Source organism: Muntiacus reevesi, chromosome 13, assembly GCF_963930625.1.
Source record: "Muntiacus reevesi chromosome 13, mMunRee1.1, whole genome shotgun sequence".
NCBI classification, from domain to species: Eukaryota; Metazoa; Chordata; class Mammalia; order Artiodactyla; family Cervidae; genus Muntiacus; species Muntiacus reevesi.
Window position 1 is genome coordinate 16,557,958 of NC_089261.1, and position 20,650 is coordinate 16,578,607.

General features: G+C 48.0%; 1 protein-coding gene across 3 annotated transcripts in view; it reads left to right on the forward strand.

Annotated features, from left to right (window-relative positions):
- The first annotated feature begins 2,484 nt into the window (after nucleotides 1–2,484).
- SUDS3 (SDS3 homolog, SIN3A corepressor complex component) overlaps nucleotides 2,485–20,650 on the forward strand; it is a 151,153-nt gene continuing 132,987 nt past the window's right edge. For all 3 annotated transcript variants that reach the window (XM_065904311.1, XM_065904312.1, XM_065904313.1), the window contains exons 1-6: nucleotides 2,485–3,035; nucleotides 5,275–5,344; nucleotides 8,090–8,145; nucleotides 9,572–9,643; nucleotides 12,679–12,698; nucleotides 14,242–14,398. In XM_065904311.1, coding sequence (XP_065760383.1) covers nucleotides 2,657–3,035; nucleotides 5,275–5,344; nucleotides 8,090–8,145; nucleotides 9,572–9,643; nucleotides 12,679–12,698; nucleotides 14,242–14,398 — 754 coding nt within the window. In that variant the 5' untranslated portion in view covers nucleotides 2,485–2,656. The remainder of the gene's footprint in view (nucleotides 3,036–5,274; nucleotides 5,345–8,089; nucleotides 8,146–9,571; nucleotides 9,644–12,678; nucleotides 12,699–14,241; nucleotides 14,399–20,650) is intronic.

The window sequence follows — 20,650 nt, forward strand, 5'->3', positions numbered from 1 at the left end:
TGGGTCGGGAAGATACCCTGGAGAAGGAAATGTCAACCCACTCCAGTATTCTCGTCTAGAGAATTCCATGGACAGAGGACCCTGGTGGGCTACAGAGGACCTCCATGAGGTTGCAAAGAGTCGGACATGACTGAGCGACTAACACAACAACCACCAATTACGATGCTCCCTTTAAGATGTAATTTTGAGTGTTAGGGTATGTAACAAGGGTTTGGCAGGCCTTCCTCTAACATGAATTCTTATGTAGATATTGCCTGAGCCGTGTGACTGAGTGCCATTTTGGGAAGGGATGCAGAGATTTCAAGGTGGTAAAACTTGATTTTAAGGGAACTTGATTTTTAGAGGCCTAGGGAAAGACTGTCCAAAATCATATTAGACAACTGTACATGTTGGATAAGACTAAAGTCATGAGAGAATATTTTTGACTAGGTCCTGTTTCTTTATAAAGTATTTATTAGTTAAGAGCTCATCCTGAAAATGTGAAAGTGTTAGTTGCTCAGTTGTGTCCAACTCTTTGCAACTTCAGGGACTGTAGCCCCCTCCCCAACCCCCCCACACCCCAGGCTCCTCTGTCCGAGGGATTCTCCAGGCAAGAATACTGGAGTGGATAGCCATTCCCTTCTCCAGGGGATCTTTCTGACTCAGAGATTGAACTCAGATCTCCTGCATTGTAGGCAGATTTCTTTACCAACTGAGCCAGCAGGGAAGCCCAAGAGCTCAATATGGATAGAAAAAAAAGGGATAAGTTCACTATGCAAGTGTTCAGTTCTGTCTAGTTACATAAAAAAGAAAGGCATGATCATTAACAGATGCTGTTTGCAATTAAGTAGACAAAAGTAAACAACATAGACATGCCAGTATCTTGAAAGGAAACCAATTAGCAATGATATCAACTCTTTTTTAAAAAATCATTATATCATTGTATCAATGAACTCTGATTTCTAAAATGTTGGTGCTTTGTTTGGTGTTATTATTGCTACTGATGGAAACTCTAGTTGCTCAATATAGTTGATTACAAATAATTTAGATGTGACCCAACAGCATAAAAAAAGAAAATGACTTCATCCTTTGGACAAGAGACAGTCTTGAAGTTTTAGTTTTAAAATAGATGGTGGACCTACAGGGAGCCACGCGAATGCCTCTTACTTAGGAGCGTTAGAAGATCTCTGAACTTCTGGGAAGACATAACAGCATTCCATTCTGAAAATTTTTGAGTTTTGTTGGGAGGAAGAATCCGTCAGAAGTAGAGCCAAGATTTTATTTACAACAAAGCATAAAATAAGAAATGTTAAATGGGATGAGAAATAAAATTTTCTTTTTGAAAAGTCTCTATGGGGACCAATTCAGAGATAAATTTGGTCACAGAGGATCTGATATTGGGTTCCATCCTGGCTTTTACATCTGTGTTCAACTTTACTGCTTGTACATTATTTTTTTTTCCCTTTGGAGACTTGTTTAGTTGCTCAGTTGTATCTGACTGATTTGAGACCCCCTGGACTGTAGCCCGCCAGGCTCCTCTGACCATGCGATTTCCTAGGCAAGAATATTGGAGTGGGCTGCCATTTCCTTCGCCAGGAAATCTTCCTGACCCAGGGGTCTAACTCGAGTCTCCTGCATTGGCAGATGGTTTCTTTACTACTGAGCCACCGAGGAAGCCCTATGGAGATTTGGATGCAACATAAAGAATAGTGTTACTCTGGACAAACCGTTAAACATCTCTGGGCACTTTTATCCCTTTTCTTGCTACACACACCTGGATGAGGGACATCCTCAATTTGTTCATTAAGCAAAGCTTATAATACCATGTCTCCTTCTACTCAGTAATCACACAAATGAATTCATACAGATAATCAACTCTCTTGTTTTCCAAGTTACCAGCTAGCACCTTCCTTACCTGTGTCTAATTAATTTTCTGCAGGCACATGTTCCACTTGCTCTGTTGAGAATTGGTTAGCAAGTTCCTGGATTGGGAAAAATAACCTTTTAAAAAATTTATATTCTGAGAAATATGAGGCACCTGTACTGCAGAGGACCTGGCGGGTGACAGTCTAAACAAAGCAGGCTGGCCGTTACCTTTTTTTTTTTTTTTAAGGAAAACTGACAGCTCTTTTCTTATCTGTAAAATCGAGATAATACCGTACTGAGCAAACCTACACAAGCGGAAAGTCCTACCCACCGACTGGGAAAATAGAGTTTTGTTTGGCCCCAGCATGGAATATTAGCATCTTCGTTTTCATTTTAGTTCTTCAAAAGCTCTAAGCAGTCAGACGAGGAGCCGGGCTCCTTTTCTTCGGGATGATCACGCAAACTCTAAATGTCTAGGTTTCCCGACCTATAAACGGGATGGTTCATGCCATTCACCTGTTTAAGTTAGAGACCACCTCCACCTACGTAGCAGAGCCCTGGGCACCCTTTGCCTCCCAAGTCCCTAAAAAAGCATCTCTGGTTTTGGCTCCAGGCGCCGCCTGGTGGCTATTTCCGTAAGTGCCTCTGAGCTTTAGGGTCCTAGCCGCGGTCGGGCCTGCCCAAGAATTTGCCTAACTCGAGAGCCTATCTGTGCCCCTCCCCTCTACCCGTCGAGGATTTTAAAGACGGCGATGAAGGAGATGGCGTTACGGCGAAGAGGGCGACCCGCGGCCTCGTCACTCCCTCTAGGATGGCGGAGTCAGGCGGTCGTCAGGCAGCTCGCGACCCGGAAGTTGCTGCAGGCGCAAGGCCCCCGTTGCCGAGAGCGGGCGCGCGGGGCGGAGCTTGGCGAAGACGGGGAAGGGGTCGCCGGCGCTCCGGCTCTTGGAGTCGGCGGCTCCCTCAGGCGCTGCGACGCGGACGTGGAGCCTGGAGGGCGGGTGGCTGTGGTTCCCGGGGGGCACGCCTAGCTTCGGGCGGAGGCGACATGAGTGCTGCGGGGCTGTTGGCGCCGGCCCCGGCCCCGGCTGGAGCGCCGCCGGCCCCGGAGTACTACCCGGAGGAGGACGAGGAACTGGAGAGCGCCGAGGATGACGAGCGCAGCTGCCGGGGCCGCGAGTCGGACGAAGGTCCGCCTTCCCGCCCGCTGGGCAGCCCCGGGCGGGGGTGGGACGGCTGCGGGAAGGGGTGGGGCTGTCTGGGAGCGGGGCGGGGCGACTTCTGGAGCTTGGGGGTCGGCTGGAGGGGCTGCCCGGAGGAGCGCGGCTCCCGGAAGTTCCCGCGACCTGTGTTGGGGAAGGACTTGGTTGAGGACAGTTAACGCGGAGAGGGGCCTTAAGGAGCTGTTGTCAGAGCTTGTAGGTCCCTTTAAGGTTCTGCTCGTCTCCTCCCAGCTGTCTCCGTTTGAACTTCAGCTCTTCTCGGGTTCGAGTAAGAAAGCCGCCATTCACTAGGTCTACTGAGCACTCCTCGCCTTTTAGTTCCTGAGAGGATCTGAGCAAAAGCCCAGTTTAGCTTCCTAGTTACCAAGATGTCCCCCCGCCGCCCCGGGAAATGCTTAAGTCAGCCCTGCTTTGGGCAGTGCTGGACAGGTTGGTTAAAAGAAGGAGACCTGGGATCGGTCAGATCGAATTAGATCTCAGTTTGGCTCAGTGAACCCAGCTTAATGATATCAGGCAATTTACTTAAGCTTCTGAGTCTCAGTTTCTCCAACAGCAGTGGGGCTGGCAGCAGTACCTGCTTCCTAGCGTAGGTGCCAGGATTAAATGAGCTTCAGGCCTGAAGCAGATCTTCCCTGTTGGCTCAGTTGTAAAGAATCCGCCTGCCAATACAGGAGACACGGGTTCGATCCCTGGGTGGGGATGATCCCCTGGAGAAGGAAATGGCAACCTGCTTCATTTTGCTTGCCTGGGAAATCCCATGGACAGAGGAGCCTGGTGGGCTACAGTCCATGGGGTCGCAAAAAGAGCCAGCGAGGACTTAACAACTGAGCACACACACTGGCTTAAAGCATGTGAACTGGTCCTTGATAAAAATCCTCAGTGTTCACCATTGGGGAAACACGCTCAGGGAGCAGGAGATAGGGATTTGCTTAATGATGCTCAGGTGTTATTTTTTAAGTTTCACAGTGTTTATATTATCATTACTGAAGTTTGGCAAGTGTGAGGAACACTTTTTGAGGAACTGAGGAAGGAGCTGGCCGCAGGAGGAGAAAGGTGAAGAAGTTTTGAAAGGACAAAAGAGAGGAAAGAAGAGAGAGAAAGAGAAACATTTGGGTGGACTGGTATGGCTCAAAATAGCGCGGTGGAGCAAAAGCTAGAGCAGTTATCTGGAATCAGGAGTATGTTTTATTAATCATCTCACTGTGAGTGGCAGACAGGTGACCACTCAGGGTAGGCTCCTTCATTGAAGGAGGGAGGAAAAGTGGGATGGAGGGTTGGAACTGCAGCAGGCTTTAAAAAGGCAGCTGTGTGTGCAGATACAAAGTTGAAGGAACTTGCTACAATTCTGGTTGAACTACCTTTGAAGGCAAGGCTTAACCAAGAGAATTTGAAGATGAATCACTTGTATTGCTTTTAATGCCCACAAGGGGGAGCAGTGAAACAAAAATTGATTTTCGTTTCCCCCTCAAATGGGACTGTTGAAATCAGGTAGATAGTCCAGCCATTTGCTTATTCTAAAAACAGTGTTTAAAGTATTCTGAAACAGTTTCTGTTTAATTTTCTTGTCCCCTTCCTTCTCCCTTTGAAAATATTTCTGTAGTTAGAGTTCCTTTAGTTGGTTTGGATTCTCCTTTGTATATGTGTAGTCCGCCAGGCTCCTCTGTCCGTGGGATTTCCCAGGTAACAATACTGGAGTGGATTCTCCAGGGCATCTTCCTGACCCAGGGATCTATCCTCCATCTCTTGAGTCTCCTGCGTTGGCAGGCAGATTCTTTACCACTGCGCCATCTGGAATACGTGATGTAAAATCTCATAGGGATTCAAATTGGGCATATACCAAAAGAGGATGCATGTATTAGGTGGTTTGGAGTAGGAGCAAAGCTTGCTGCCTGTAGTTTTCCAGTCTTACACCCACATCTTTTTCTGAACTGCCAGTGTTTCTGCCAAAGTAACAGCCTTGACTGTGACCAGCTGTGTCTGATGCACCCTGTTCTCTGGCTGCACTTCAGATAAAGGCAGGCTCTTTGGATAAGTCTGGCTGTATATGAGTTGGAAATGGCGCTTTCTTGTTTCACTGATGGCTTCACACAGGTCTGCATTGAGTAGAAATTCATTTTTCAGAACTCTGTCAAGTGTCACTGTATCAAGTGATACCAACTCTATGAATTACGATTTTAACAAACCCTTATTCCCTAATTTTGCTCAGACACTGAGGATGCTAGTGAAACTGACCTGGCAAAGCATGATGAAGAAGACTATGTAGAAATGAAGGAACAGTGAGTATGATTTTTTACGTTTCTTCTTTGGAATACAGAATTGACAAGGCATCTTTAATGGTGGCCTAGTGTGTATGGTGGAGAAGGCAATGGCACCCACTCCAGTACTCTTGCCTGGAGAATCCCGTGGACGGAGGAGCCTGGTGGGCTACAGTCCATGGGGTTGCTAAGAGTCAGACATGGCTGAGTGACTTCGCTTTCGCTTTTCACTTTCATGCATTGGAGAAGGAAATGGCAACCCACTCCAGCGTTCTTGCCTGGAGAATCCCAGGGACGCCTGGTGGGCTGCCGTCTATGGGGTCGCACAGAGTCGGACACGACTGAAGTGACTTAGCAGCAGCAGTGAGTACGCATGACCACAGCAGCAGAGACCACGCATGTGGGTACAATTTCCCCCCTTTAAATTTGTCACATTTAACCAGTCTTCCTGTGCTAAGAATCTTTTGAGGGTTAGGCTAGAAAGAACCTGGAAGAAACTTTCCCAGAAGAAGACGACCGTGGAGGAAGGAAGGGGGAACCCATTGGTTGCTCCCTCCCCCCCTTTTATAAGTGAAAACCGTTGCTTGGAGAGGGGAAATGACGTTTCCCAGCCCCTTGGTTCTCAGGTGGGTGTGACCACGCTGAGCACTGGCCAAGGCAGGGCTGCGTGTGGACGCCAGGCAGGCCGAGGGAGACCAGGGTGGAGAGCGGGGCCGGCCCGACGCCTGCGCCCGTGCCCCTGCCACTCGCCCTGCGTTCACACCCTGCCTCCAGTGGGGCCACACCTCAGAGCGACTGACAGCACTCCCTCTTGTCCAGCACTCAAGGGAGCACAGCACAGATCTGCTAAGTATTTGTGGAATGTGTTTTGAGAATCTTGCCTTGGCTTTTGAAATTCTTTGAAGTGAAGTGAAAGTCGCTCATTGGTGTCTTTTTGACTCTTCGTGACCCCATAGACTAAACAGTCCATGGGATTCTCCAGGCCAGAATACTGGAGTGGGTAGCCTTTCCCTTCTCCAGGGGATCTTCCCAACCCAGGGATCGAACCCAGGTCTCCCACACTGCAGGAGGATTCTTTACCAGCTGAGCCACCAGGGAAGCCCAAGAATACTGCAGTGTATAGGCTATCCTTTCTCCAGGGAATCTTCCCAACCCAGGGATCGAACCAGGATCTCCTGCATTGCAGGAAGATTCTTTACCAACTGAGCCATCAAGGAAGCCCTCAAATTCTTTGTCTTTAAACTAGATGATCCACATTCTTTTCCTTATGGAATGTTTTTGTATGCAAATGTTTTGTGACCATTCTCTGCTTTCTGTTACGCTTTTCAAGCTTTGGAATATAAAAGGGAAACTCAGCTAAATCTGTCCAGGGCCGAATGGAGGACTGCTTTAATAATCGATGTGATTTTTCTCACAACTTTAGCCGTGAAACTGTGCTGCTGGCTTTTTCTTTCACTTGCCCTGTCTCCAGGCTTCTTACTGACTTACCTGGACCCATTTGAGATGTATTTTTCCATATCTGTTTTCTTCCCTAATCTGAATTTTCTTATTGTTTACTTCTTGAATCTATTAATATTCTCTTTTAAAGACAGACTAAGGATTCAAAGGCATCGTCTGTCACACTCAGTGTGGTGGACAATTTAATACACTGGGTTCCAAATACTGGCTTTTTGTGTGCAGTTTACCTATCTTTTCCCTTTTCTATACTTGGCATGTTTAAGTGAACATACCCCCTAATGTAAGTGATTTTAATTAAAATTGAATGCCCTTTGTGATTCAAGGTGAGCACTGAAAGTACATCAGAATTCTCCCTAGAAGAATCTGGGCTTCCGTGTAATTCTCAGATTCTTATTCTTCCTCAGCCTATGGACAGATGGATTGTATTTGCATCTCTAACTTGAGCAATCGTAAGGCTATCCTTCCTGTTACCTGTTGGACGGTGTTCTTTTGGGTTGTAAGTCTTTTTTGTCCTCGTGAAATTGAGTGTGTTTTTTGGGTAGAAGCAAAAATATGGCTGAAATGTAATTTATGTGTGGCATTCACAGTTCGAGCAGATTTACCAGGGTGCGTAGTTGCCTATGATCCATTCAGTGTGAGGGGGAAGAGTAACACGCCAAGTTCTTTTGCTTCACGTGTGCTGTGTTCTTACCCTGCTGGGGCTGCAAATAAATCCTGCATTTTTACTTTTGTCACTGAATTGCTGTTATTTCTCAGATCATAAAAGTAGTGTTCTTAAAAATGACATGAGGGTTTATTAACTTAGTGCTTACACAGCTGTGCTGTCTATACAGAAAAATGTGGTTGGAGGCATAATCTTACTCCTTTCAGTTTATAATCTAGTTTCAGAGTTGATATAAGAGCCGTGTTTAATGCTTTTTATGTTTGTGTGTGTATGTTACCCTTCTGAACCTTGAAGAAAATGGCATTACATTTTCAATTTTTCTTTATATTCTTGCCTAACACATTATTATTGTAATTTATTTATTAAAATTTGTATCTCTTCATATTTGTGGATTTTAGACTGATTCTCTAAAGATGACAGAACACAGGAGTACCTGCCTTTCAAGAGCACAAAAGCCTTATTTCTTTCTGATCCCTTTAGCTGTGGGCATATTTTAAAGCACCAGCAGGCTTTCATTTTCTCTCTCACTAAAGGACATTAACGACATTCCCATAAAAACCCAGGCAGTTTCTGTGTGCAGATTATTGTGGACTTGGGTATTGGATGTTTTTGTTTCTGAGTGTGGCTTTTTTTTTTCCAAACAGGATGTATCAGGATAAACTGGCTTCTCTCAAGAGACAGTTGCAACAACTGCAGGAAGGTTGGTGTGGGATTTAATCCTTTTCTAAACATCCTTCCTAATATTACACACCTTTGAAATCTGTGTATTTCACTTCTCAGCGGGCGTGATTTAAAATTTGGTCTGGTTGATCTTAGCTGTCATTAAAGTGGCCGTTTTCAGACTTTTCTCATTGAAGGCCTTCTGCAGAGCAAGAACTGAAAACCACCATGCCAAAAGCTGGCTGATTTTAGGAGAGATGCTTTTACCAAGAATAAATATAATTGTACTGTTGTTTCTAAACTAGATGCTAATGAGTTGTGGGTCATCTGGTGTTTGCTCTCTTTGTTTCCTAAATGGCAGGTGGGTTGTGCCTTCTTAAAGGTCATTTGATGCTAGAGGCAGTTCAGCACCAGGTGAAGAGCACAGGCTGTCAAGTCCTGTCATGAGTTTGAATCCCACCTTCACTACTTTCTAGAAATTTGACCTTGGGCACGTCACTGTCTCCTCCTTAATTTATCTTCTGTTCTGTGAAATGAAGAAAATGGAGGCAAGTGAGATTGTGTGTGAGGGGCAACCAGCACACCTGGACGCCCTGTGACAGCTCAGGGCTGGTAGTGGCCAACCTTGATTTCCCCTGCAGGGTGAAACATACTCCTGTGAGTTGCAATCACGTATCTCTGTTTTAGTTTTCCTCCCAGGGGGAAAGGCGGTGTTGCCAAAGAAAGAAGTACGGCCCCCTCTAGGCAGGTCTGTAAGGTGTGCTTGGTAGAGCTGAGTGAGGAATTTTGAAAAAGGTGCCATTAACATATCCCACTGAAGCGGTCGTCAGAAAGCAACTTCCCACATGAATTGGGACCCTCATCATTAGTTGCTTCAGGGAAGAGCCACTTGGTCAGGCTCTGTGCTGGAGTGTCACTAGCCATGTGTGGCTGCCTACATTTAGGTAGATAAAATTAATAATTCAGCTCTTTGCTGGCACTAGCCCCATGTTCAACTGCCGCATGTGACTAGTGGCCCCGTGTTCAACTGCCCCGTGTGACTAGTGGCCCCATGTTCAACTGCCCCGTGTGACTAGTAGTTCAGTATAGCCTGTTTTCACCGTTGCACAGCAAGTTCTACTGGACGGCCTTGACCTAGACCGTAAGGCGGCGGAAGGAGCTTCTTCACCAGAGGGAGGCCCATGGGCCAGAGCTGTAGCAGCGAATGATGAGGGTCCCTGATGGGTGGCTGCTCCTTTCTTCCACTCCTCACTTGCTCGAGAGTCTTAAAACCATGGTTGGGGTAATTTCTGCTGTGTGCCTTGGCCAGGAACTGAGATGGTTCTGTTCGTGGGTGCCTATTCACAGTGTGTATTTTCTTCTGATGTTTTTTAAAACATTCTCTGTCAGTGCTAGAAAATAATTTTAGGAACCAAAGTGTAGAGCAGTTTTATCTCCACAGTAACTATTTTGTGAATCTCTGTCAGGTACATTACAAGAATACCAGAAGAGGATGAAGAAATTAGATCAGCAGTACAAAGAGAGGATACGAAATGCAGGTGAGGTTCTCTTAACTGGAAGTAAACCCAGTTAATCCAGATTTTCAGCAATTTGGACGTACTGTGGCCAGAAGAGCCGTTCTCCAAAATGTGTCTCAGACATCCCATTGTGGGGTGAGTTTTGGGAGACTCCAAAGCCGCACTTATGTAGAACTCTCTTACACAGAGCTGTTCCTCTATGCCAGCGAGCGGCCTGTAGTCAAGGTTGTTTTCGCAGGTGCCTTGTGGTCAGGCTCCCTCCGTGATGCCCCCAGAGTAGTCACGCACGGTGTTTCATGCATCTGTGTAGTTGGCTTAGCAGATGACAGAGGAGCTGACGTGAAAAAGGATTGTTGGCCGCTTCACTCCATTTTTGAGTTTGCTTCTTCTGGTCTTTTCTTCCAAGAAGACAGGATGCCCTCATGTCATTCCCCTCAAGTATGGTATCAGAAGCATTTAGAGGGAAAGATTGTGTGCCTTTGTTTTGGTCTATTGTGCACAGGAGCTGTATTCCTTCAACACATGTGTTGAGCCCATGCTCCATCCCTGCTCTTTGAGGACATACAGCTGTGAAATGCTTTGTCCTTGATTTTAGGAAACTCACCATTTCTTCGGTAGAAGATCTTCAAAAACATATCCAGGTTAAGGAACATCGTGACTCAGAGTCACACGAAAAGTAAGATGTGATCAATGTTGAAATTGTGTGTAAACAGAGATCCCTGTGCTTATGGGAAATCTTCTGTAAGTGGTGAGTCTTGAAGCTCCTTGGCCAGCATGCTGGGCCAGTGCGGTGCTTGTTCCCCCAGAGGTGAAACTCGCGCCTGGTTCGTAAAGGAGGTCTGGACCCCGCCCTCGAGTTGCTCTCCTCTCGCTGTCTGGGTCATTGACTTCCCAGCTTTGTGTGGGTGGAGGCCTTCTTTCCTTCAGTGAGCAGGTGTCCATGTCCACCAGGGCACAGCAAAGGAGCTGCAGGGTGTGGGGGATGCAGGGAAAGTCGGGGTAGAGCCTCTGTGGTGACCCAGCCCCCTCCCACTGCACTGCCACCCCCTCACTCTAAGTTGCTGAGGCATCTCCTCAGGGCTTTTTTCCTGGAGCCCCATTAGCGGAGAGGAGGGGGCACGGCAGAGGCCGAGGACTTCCTCCCAGCCCTTAAGGGCTTAAACCTCTTAAGTGAGTGTTTACCCTTGGAGCCTCCATTTCTCCATCTGGAGAGAGGAATACTAACGTCTCACAAAATTGGTTTGAGATGCAAGGAGGGAAAGAAAATTGATGTGAGCCATTTCTCTTAAGTGAGGACCGTAGGCTGGATGTTGATTTCTTTTTCTTTTTCTTTTTTTTTTTAGGTTACTAGTTTAAAATTTTTGATTTATTTATGTTTTTTGTGTTTTTTATTTTTGGCCGCACTGGGTCTTGTTGCTTTGCTCGGGCTTTCTGTAGCTGCTGTGAGTCGGAGCTGCTCTGCGTTGTGATGCTCGGGCTTCTCACTGCGGTGGCTTCTCCCGTAGTGGAGCGCAGGCCCTACGCTGCGCGGGCTTCGGTAGCTGCAGCGCGCAGGCTTGCTAGTTGTGGTGCACGGGCTTAGCTGCTCCGTGACACGTGGAATCTTCCTGGACCGGGGACTGAACCCATGTCCCCTGCCTTGGCAGGGACGTTGTCATTCACTGTGCCACCAAGGAAGTTTTATTTAATAAACACCCCTCCACCCCCACACCCATCCCCAGGTGAAAATGCAGAAGGGCTCCTGAATCAGTCGCATCCTGAGCTTTAAAAAGCACATTTCCGACAGCTCTAATCCACCTGCTTTTGTTGTGTCTGGTGTCTGGCTGCTTTGAAACATCCACCACCAGCTCTGAGTGCTAATTGTCACTTGACTTGTTGGTGCAGGTGTGATGTCTCAGAATGGCACAGACCTCACACGTCTGCCTGTTCACACGGTGCTAGTGCAGCAGTCCTAGGAGCAGGCATGTGGGGCTGGGTGCACTCGGGCTCGTGGGCGCCATGCTTCCCAGGGCCGCCGGGGTGGGAGCTTCTGAGGGTTAGAAAATTGCGAGTGTCTTGTCTGTTTTCTCAGTTAATTTTCTCATTCAGCAATTGTTGGTTCACATTGGAGTCTTCATCTCAAGTTTCTGAAACTGTCAGTTTTGTGTGACTGTGCATATGTGCTCCTCTGTGGGTGGATGGATCGGTGGGACTGATTGGGGTTGCACACGAGACCCTGTCAAATGGCATCAGCATCCCCCAGAACTGTTACTCCCTCAGCAATCTTTGTGGACCATTTGCAGCAGCTCTGCGGTCACCCAGAAAAGATGAGAAGCCACGGACCTGTTCTGTTCCAGGTGCTAGGTTTGCAGAGGCCTTGTAGTCTAGGGGTGGGGGAGCTGCTGGTTTAACAGGCACTAGTCTCCTGGCACCCAGTGGGTGCTAAATAGCCAGTGATCCTGTGAGTGGATGCTGTGAGGTGTCTGAGAGGGGCTTGGTGGGTGACGGGGCCTCAGAAAAGGCCTTGCTGAGGAGGCTGCAGTAGATCTGAAACTTCGAGTTGTGGTCAGAGCCCAGAGGGTGTTGTGGGTGGAGGCCTGGGCGTGACCAGAGGCTGGGTGGCCTGTGACCAGAGCCCCAGGAGGGCTGGGGGCCTCTCCCCTCTGTCTGCTTGGAGAATGTCCTTTCTCACCACAGAGAGCCCTGTGCATGACGATTTATAAACACCCACGTTGCCTCTGCTTCTGGTGTGACTGAGTTGTTTCTTCTGTCCCTTAGGACTGTTGAGGGTGTGTGCTCAATGAAAGAAGGGCTAACTTTACTTCTATTTTGCCAGGGTAGCTTGGTTCCTGCTGCCCCCTTTCACCCTTGGGCAGAGCTGCCAGAGCGGATTCTGTTGAGAGCCAGATTTTAACTAGTCCTGCCTCTTCACGTAGCCACACTTTACTGATGGAAACATTTGCTCTGTGTAACGGTGCTCTCAGAAAGCAATTACTGCTTCTAAATGAATCCTAACGTCACTGTCTAAAAAAGTGGCACAGCTTCGTGAATCTAATTGCATGTTTTCTCTCTTTCAGAACTCTTCCTCCAGCTGGAAGTAAGTACCACAGGTCTTCTGGGCTTGCAGGATCTTTGTCAGAGTGGGATCTTGGTCTTCCAACCCGGTGGCCTTTCCTTCATCACCACATAGACATAGGGAAGCCCTGCTGGAAGTCTCTCTTAGGGTTCTGTTTGATGAAAGGACATTTGGTCTCAGCTCAGAAGTTCCATCTGTTTGTTGGTCGGGCAGCCTGTGCTTATCCCAGGGGCTTAGCGGATGGATACTCCCCCTCACTGCGTTCTTGTTGACTGTCATCTCACGTTACAGCCGTTCGGGGGTACGTGGTAGAGAACTTACCTGCCAACGCAGGAGATGTGAGAGACGCAGACGTGATCCCTGGGTCAGGAAGGTCCCCTGGAGGAGGGCATGGCAACCCACTCCAGTATTCTTGCCTGGAGAATCCCATGGACAGAGAAGCCTGGTGGACTGTGGTCCACGGGGTCATAAAGAGTCGGCCATGGCTGAAGCAAATTAGCGCGCATGCACGCACTGAATTATAATGGCCTAATAGTTGGTTATATTGGTCCTCAAAGCAACCAGATCTCCGAATCAGCTCAGATTGATCCCTCTGAAACTCGGGATGGGAGGGAAAGACTGATTAAGATCTTTGACTCAGCAGATGTCTGAGTTCTGGTCGCGTGTGAGGCGCAGAGCTGCAGGCAGTGATGAGGGCCAAATCTTGGGTGCTGTGCTTGCTCCTAGGGGGCCAGTGTGTGTGTGGTGGAGCCGGAGGGTGGGGGGTGGTCATGGTTTCTCAGAGCTGCGTTATTGGAGACTGAAGTCAGCATAAGCACACACAGTCACGACCCGAAGATCATGAGGGTTACACGATCCACAGCCTCACCCGCCAGGAGTCCCCTTGTTCTTCACTTCAGGCAGTGATGGGATTGGGAAAGTAGATGCTTATGCATTTTTTTTTACTTAGTATAATTTTACTTAGTATAATTACTTAATATAATATATAACTTAGTATAATTTACTTAGTATAACTTAGTATAATTTACTTAGTGTAAACTTAGTGTTTGAGTGTCTCTTGGGGTTCAGTCACCTGATAAGTGATCTTGTCCTCTTGTTGATCTTACTGTTAGATCTTACCTTACTGTAAGCATCAAAAAATAGGGTAACTCAGGCTGTCTTGACTTGGTATCTTGTAACTCATCTTGAATATAGGTATTTCATCTGGAATATACTATTTTCCTTCAAAGTTGTGTCTTCAAAAGGGTTTATTTACTGTTTTTGAGAAAGTTTTGTTTTGTTTCCACATACAAGCCACAAAGTATAAGATGTGGAAGAGAGGAAATACCTGTTTACAAGTGAGGGGTTCGCATAAAAACCAGAAGTTGTGTGGTTCAGTTTCATGCATGCATCGGAAAGCTTGCTCCCAGACACCCCGTTACTGCATGTTGGTGTGTGACTGCTGCTGTCTCTCTTATTTCTAGAAAAGGTATTTTCTTTGTGCTTGCACACAGAACAAGGCTTTGTGTTCAGACCCTGGCTCCCAGGGTCATATAGCCACAACCTGTGTTTCTCTTTTGCTTAGACTGAACAAGTGGAAAGAAATTACATCAAAGAAAAGAAGGCGGCAGTGAAAGAATTTGAAGACAAGAAGGTTGAGCTGAAAGAGAACCTGATTGCTGAGCTAGAGGAAAAGAAGAAAATGATTGAAAATGAAAAGCTAACGATGGAACTGACTGGAGGTACGAAAATGATTGAAAATGAAAAGCTAACGATGGAAGTGACTGGAGGGACGAGAGCACCGCAGAGCACCAGGGCAGTCTGAGGGGGTCTTCGAGGGAGAGAGGCACTCCAGTGCTGACTCCTGCCCACTCCTCATCATCAGAGCAGAGTGAAGTGAAAGGGGGGGTGGAGGGGCGGTCTTTGATGTGGCAGGTCAGAGTTATAGCTCTGTCTTGTATTGGCTGTGTGACTTTAGTCAAGCCACTTAACCTCTCTGAGCCTGTTTTCCCCTCTGTAAAATGAGGCTGATCATACCTCATCCTGCAAAACTGATTAGAAATATGAGTGCCTAGTACAGGGCCCTGTACATAACAGGTGTTGGGTAAATTAAATGGTAGATCTTTAACAGTGACTGCAGCATCAGGCTTCTGCTTTATTTAACAAAATTCCTGGGTCAGCTGTCATTCCAGTCTTGCTTATTTTCACGAATTACTCAGCCAAGTTCCTCTGTGCTGGTGGGAATCCCTCTGTTTTTTGTTTTTTTTTTTCTTTCTACCTTCTTTATGGAAAAGGCATTGTCTTAACTTTGACCTGAATGTGAGAACAGAGGCTTTGGCTATATCATCTGTGCTGTTAGATCCCTTCGCCCCAGGTGTTACTGTGAATATTTCAGCAGCGGTAGGTAAACTCAGCTGTTCTCCTGTGAAGCTAGTAAAGTTACGTTAGACTTGGAGCCAGTCCCTCCCTGGCCTTCTAGGATTTAGTCATCTGCATATGGGAACTCGGCAGGTTTAGGGAGAAGCAATATGGGCTGCTGCTTCTGTTGCCATATGAGACCAATGACTCTGAGAAGGATACAGGATGGGAATTGGCTTGAACTAGCTGTTTTGGAACTTGGCAAAATTTCCATCAGCAAATACTGAAGGCACGTCAGTGGTGAGTTTGTCACTTGGATGTGTAAATGGCATGCCTTCTGCACACCCCCAGATTTACTCTTATAATCATGTTCAGAAGGTCCTGGGGCTCTGGCATGTCTCATTTTTGCCGAGTGCTCTAGAAAGACCTTGTTTTTATGTAAGTCCTTGGGGCTGACTTTGAAGCTAAAAGTAACAGTTTAGAGCTTTATTTCCCTTTTGGTATTTCTGGTGCTGTTAGCCAACACAGCCCTCCCCCTGACATGGACTTTTAGCACCAGTCCTCACGACACACCAGTGATATTGTGGTTGTGTCTAAAGTAGGGGTCTGGCTCTTGAAAAATCTCTTCTAATACCTTCCTCATTGAAAGACTTGGCAAAAGCAATGAATTCCTTGAAGACCACTGACTGCAGCTCAGAAATATGTCTTGGTGAGAATGGATGCTGTATAAAACGGCATCTTCAGAACAGCCGCGGCTTGTTCTTGTTGCGGCGCTTTTTTGATTAAGCTGAGAGCACGGTGGTGCCTTGTCTGGTCCCAGTCTGCGTGGCTGCGTTCTGACCTGCACACCCTCTTCTCCAACGTGGGTCTGGCGGCATTGACGCCTCATCGATCCCCGCTAGCGCCACCAGATGCTTGGAGCCTTCATTAGGCGGGTGGGAAACATTGTCAGTTTACAGCCGCTCCCTTTCCATCTGTGGGGAAGGCTGTCAGCCCCTCACCTGTGATTTGGCATCCTAAATATTGACAGGCAATCGTCATTGTTGGGCCAGACCGTTTTACAGCCGGAATTTTAACGGGGACAGGAGGCATCCTCGGTGACTTAAGAGGCCGAGCCTGCCAGGGTAGAAAAGACAAATAAGTGCAGGGAAATCATTTGTGACGCAGTAAAACAGACTACAGGAGTGCTTAAAGCCGGCCATGGGCATTAAAGGTACCGATGTCCTTCCTCAAGCCATTTGGTACCCTTGGCGTGGAAAGCGCTGCCAAGGTGATGATGGAGTGTCTGACGAGAACGCACTGGAGCTGGAAGGGTAATGAGCGTTTCCACAGATGGTGCTGCCATGGCGTTGGCCTAAAGGCCCGCCTGCCTTCCTCCTGCTGAGTGACTGATTTCACCTCTGTGGATTGATGCCCAATATCAGTGCTTCCTAGCTCTGTCCAGAAAAGATGCTTCTTAAAATTTCCTTTTCTGGTTCAACATGAAAATCTCTTGAAAAGCAAAATGGAGTGCGGGTCCGATCAGAAACTCAAACCAAATAACCCGTTGGAAAACGGGCATTCCCAGTGAAGTGCTCTGTCTGAGCAGGACTTCGGCCTTTACAGCCCTCCATGGGAAATGGGGGGACATTCTCTAGGCTGTGTGAACCACTGGTGGAGAACTTGGGACAGCTGGGTTGTTCAGGCAGGAAGGCATACTGTCTTAAAGAAACTGGGATGTGAGCAGTGATTCCCTCACCCTGAGTGTGGATGTGAGTCACCTGTGGTCTTGATAAAATGCAGATTCTAATTCAGGGGGTCTGGGGCGGAGCCAGTGATCTGCATTTCTAACCACCTCTTTAGGGCCCATGATGCTGTTGGTCAGACCACACTTGGAGGAGTGAGGTTATAGACAGAATCACCCCCAAGTGTGAGTTTTCTCTGCAGTTGAGACCAAGTTATAAGTAACCGCGATAATTAATGAGACCTTCATGAGCTGGAAGACGTGTGGGGGCTTTATCTTTCTTTGTTTGTGTGTCCCCTTCCTACCTTAGGCCAGCTGTCTTTTCTCCTGCCTGCTGACAGACCACTAACCACCACTTCATCTTTTTTAAGTTCATGCCTCACCAGGGGCATCTTCCAACCAACCTGCAGGTCCCTGTGGAAGCTTTTCATGACCTCAGTAAAGCCTGTGAGGTTCCTTAGAGGATACTGGATTCTTGGCAGGAGCCATGAGTAATGATAACATCAAGTAGGAGCTCCGAGTACCTACCTTGAGCTAGGTGTTATATGAAAATATGAGAACTGCCGCTGAAGGCTGACAGGAGTGGATGAACCCCAACCCTGCCTTGAACTTGCTTCTGTGGTGGGGTTTTGTTGTTTGGCAGAGAGCTGATAGAACCCGCTGTAGAGGTCTGATGTGGAGATGGCGCGATGTGCCCCGGGGGGCTGGCACAGAGCAGGCACTGAGGCCTGGTGAAGCTCGAACCCCGTTCAGCCCCTGCAACTCTTTCAGCTTGACTTAGCAGGGCAGGCGCGTGGGAGCGGAGACCTTTGCTCCAAGCGTCCTGGTGAGATGATGCTTCGACTCCAGACGTGTTCTGTTAACCACCACATGATACTGACTCCAGAAACCCTCTGAACTCCTGTGGCACTGAGTGCTTCACAGAATGAGCTGCCCGGAAGGTCTGTGTCCTCAAGGAGCCTGTTTTCTCATAGTTAGAAGACTGACGTGGTTTCCGTGCCTTCCTCAGTGTGAGGTGGTTCTGATAGAGCAGTGTCCTAAATAAATGAAGGTAAAAATGTGTCAGGCTGCTTTCTAGTGGCAAAGAAACTTTACAAAACACATGTGGTTGTAGTGATGCAGGAGGGGGTTCACACAACACAGGCCAGATGCCAGTGAGCAGGGCCCTTGGAAGTCAGAAGAGGCTCCAAACAAACGGCATGGGAGAGAGGCCGGAAGAGGGAACCTGGATTTGGGGTGGGGTGGACTCGTCCCCCAGACGTTCTTTTCTGGTGCTGCCATTGTGGAATCCAAGCGTTGTGGGGGCTTCATCGGTTCACCCTTGGAATGCAACTTCTGTATTGTGGGCTGCTGGCCTAATGGAGATCAGTCCCTTCATTCCTACCCAGTTTGACTACGGAAGGCCTGATCTTGATTTCCATCCTCCCTGCCCATCTCTTACAGGCACCCGTTTATAGTCACTATGCAGCCTGGGTTTGTGACGTTGCCAGTAGAAAGGGGTGCCTGGGGTTTGACCCGGGCCTTCAGTCCAGTCCCTGGTTTGGGGGTAACTGCCCATCTGCCACAGTGTTGATCCTGCTGTGGCTTTTCTGTCGGAGAAGACGCTGTTTCCTGCTCGAGTGTCTTCTCCAGAGTGGCCACACTCTGAGATTTGAGTTTCAGTCCCAGAAGTTTGTCTTTTGTCAGAGCCCTTGGGACCTCTGGTTAAACCCAAGAGACTGATGTAAACCCAGCCTATTGATTCTGGTGAGGAATAGAATTTCCAGATCAGCTCAGACCCGGGTGGTCAGCACCTCTCATCTTTCTATGAGAAATCGTCTGTGGAAGCCAACCATGCAAACCTTGGTGGGACTGGAGCACAGTGAGTTAAATAAACAGTCTTACTGTGTCGTTTGGGACTATGATGCTTACACACGTTGCTCTTCCCCTTGAGTTACATCCTCCACCTGGACCCTGGGCCAGGACTATTTCCTGCTCACTCATTCTACTAGACAGTGGTGGGGACATGCTAATTAATTTTAGAGATTTCCTCAGAGCACCTTCCTTATGCTGAAGTAGTCTTTTGGGTAAACTGATTAGGCTAATGTCATGACTAGGTCAGTGAAATGGATTGATTTTTACCATTGCAGAAGAGAAGTTGATTATGTTTTCTTATCTGTGAGTGATTGGGTGCAGTTATTTTTTTCTGAGTTTTTTGGCTTTGAATGGACCAGCTTATTCCCAGATCTTCTCAGCTCTCCCGCTCCCTGCTTGTTTCCATCATGTATTGCCTGCCCCTGGAGGGCAGGGCATGCTTGGCTGGAGTCTTGGTGCCTTATCTCTGGTGTTCTTTCATCTTCCAAATTAGGTCTAAATGTTGCAAAGCCTCACAGTTGACAGCAGTTGCCTTCAAGTTTGTAATTTCTATTGCAGCTGTTTGTGCCATGACTTTTCAGAAAGATCTCTGTATGGTTTTTTCCTGACTGAGAGCTCAATGATAAAAACTGGCATTGACTGAATTCTAGCTATGCCAGGCACCATGTTGAGGGCTTTATACCTGTCATCTCATGTCATCTTCACAGCACCCTGTAAGGGAAGTGTTACTGATATTTTCATTTTATAGATGAGGAAACTTGAGATGCAAGAGTATTTACTCAGCCTGCCTGACACGTCACACCCTGCCACAGGGATTCCCACCACCCAACCAGTAAGAAACTGGGGAGGGTGGCATCTCAGCACAGGGTAAGAGATGTCTTTTAGGGAGACGGCCCCTCACTCTGCCCCGTTATATCCTCTCAAGCCTTGCACGTTGCCATGGTGGACAGGCCATGTCGAATTCCTTCAGGCTGTCCTGTCAGCTGTTCATGTAGGTGAGAGTCACAAATGAAGTGGCCCTCAGCATCAGGCTTGACTTCATCTAGTTGTTCTGTGGGAAATCCTGTGCAGCCAGCCCCTGCTGTGTGCTGGAAGTGTGCTCGGCCCTGGGGTGGAGTTGGAGCGACCAGGAGCTTGCTGGAAGGGCTCAGACAGATGCTCTGGTTGCTGGGAAGAAGGCAGGACTTCTCAGAAGCCGTAACAGCAACGGGTGTCGAGCTGGCTCTCGGAGGTGGTTGTGTGTAGGAGTTTCCTGGCAGAAAAGAGGAGGCTGGGCAAGGGACAGCACACAGAGGCTGAAGGCACAAACAGTCAGGGGCCTGTGGGTGACAGAAGAGCTGCAGAGCTCGCACAGAGACCTTGTGCAGGGAGGAGAAGGGGCGGGACCAGACGGGAGAAGTGAAGTGCAGTCGCCCAGTCGTGTCCGACTCTCTGCGACCCCATGGACTGTAGCCCACCAGGCTCCTCAGTCCATGGAATTTTTCAGGCAGGAGTACTGGAGTGGGTTGCCATTTCCTTCTCCAGGGGATCTTCCCGACCCAGGGATTGAACCTGGGTCTCTCGCATTGCAGGCAGACGCTTTACCATCTGACCCACCAGGGAAGCCGGCATGGCCTTTATTCTGTAACCAAAGCAAGGCATTGGTATGTTTCCTGAGAAGAGTGACGTGCTGAATGATGTCGAGTTTGTGTCTGAGGAAGAGCCGTTTGACAGAGGCGAGGGTATGAGGAGGGGATGGAGTTGAGAGGTAGCGAAAAGGCAGCATGTGTGAGTGCTAAGTTGGTTTAGTTGTGTCTGACTCTTTGGGACCGCACGGACTGTAGCCCACCAGGCTCCTCTGTCCATGGGATTCTCCAGGCAAGAATAGTGGAGTGGGTTGCCACACCCTCCTCCAGGGGATCTTCCCAACCCGCAGCTCTTAAGTCTCTTAAGTCTCCTGCATTGGCAGGTGGATCCTTTACCACTGGTACCCCCTGGGAAGCCCAGTGAAAGGGCAGGACTGTCATTATCTGGGTCTGATGTGTGGGTGAAGAAAGTCACAGGTGACAGTTGGCTCTGA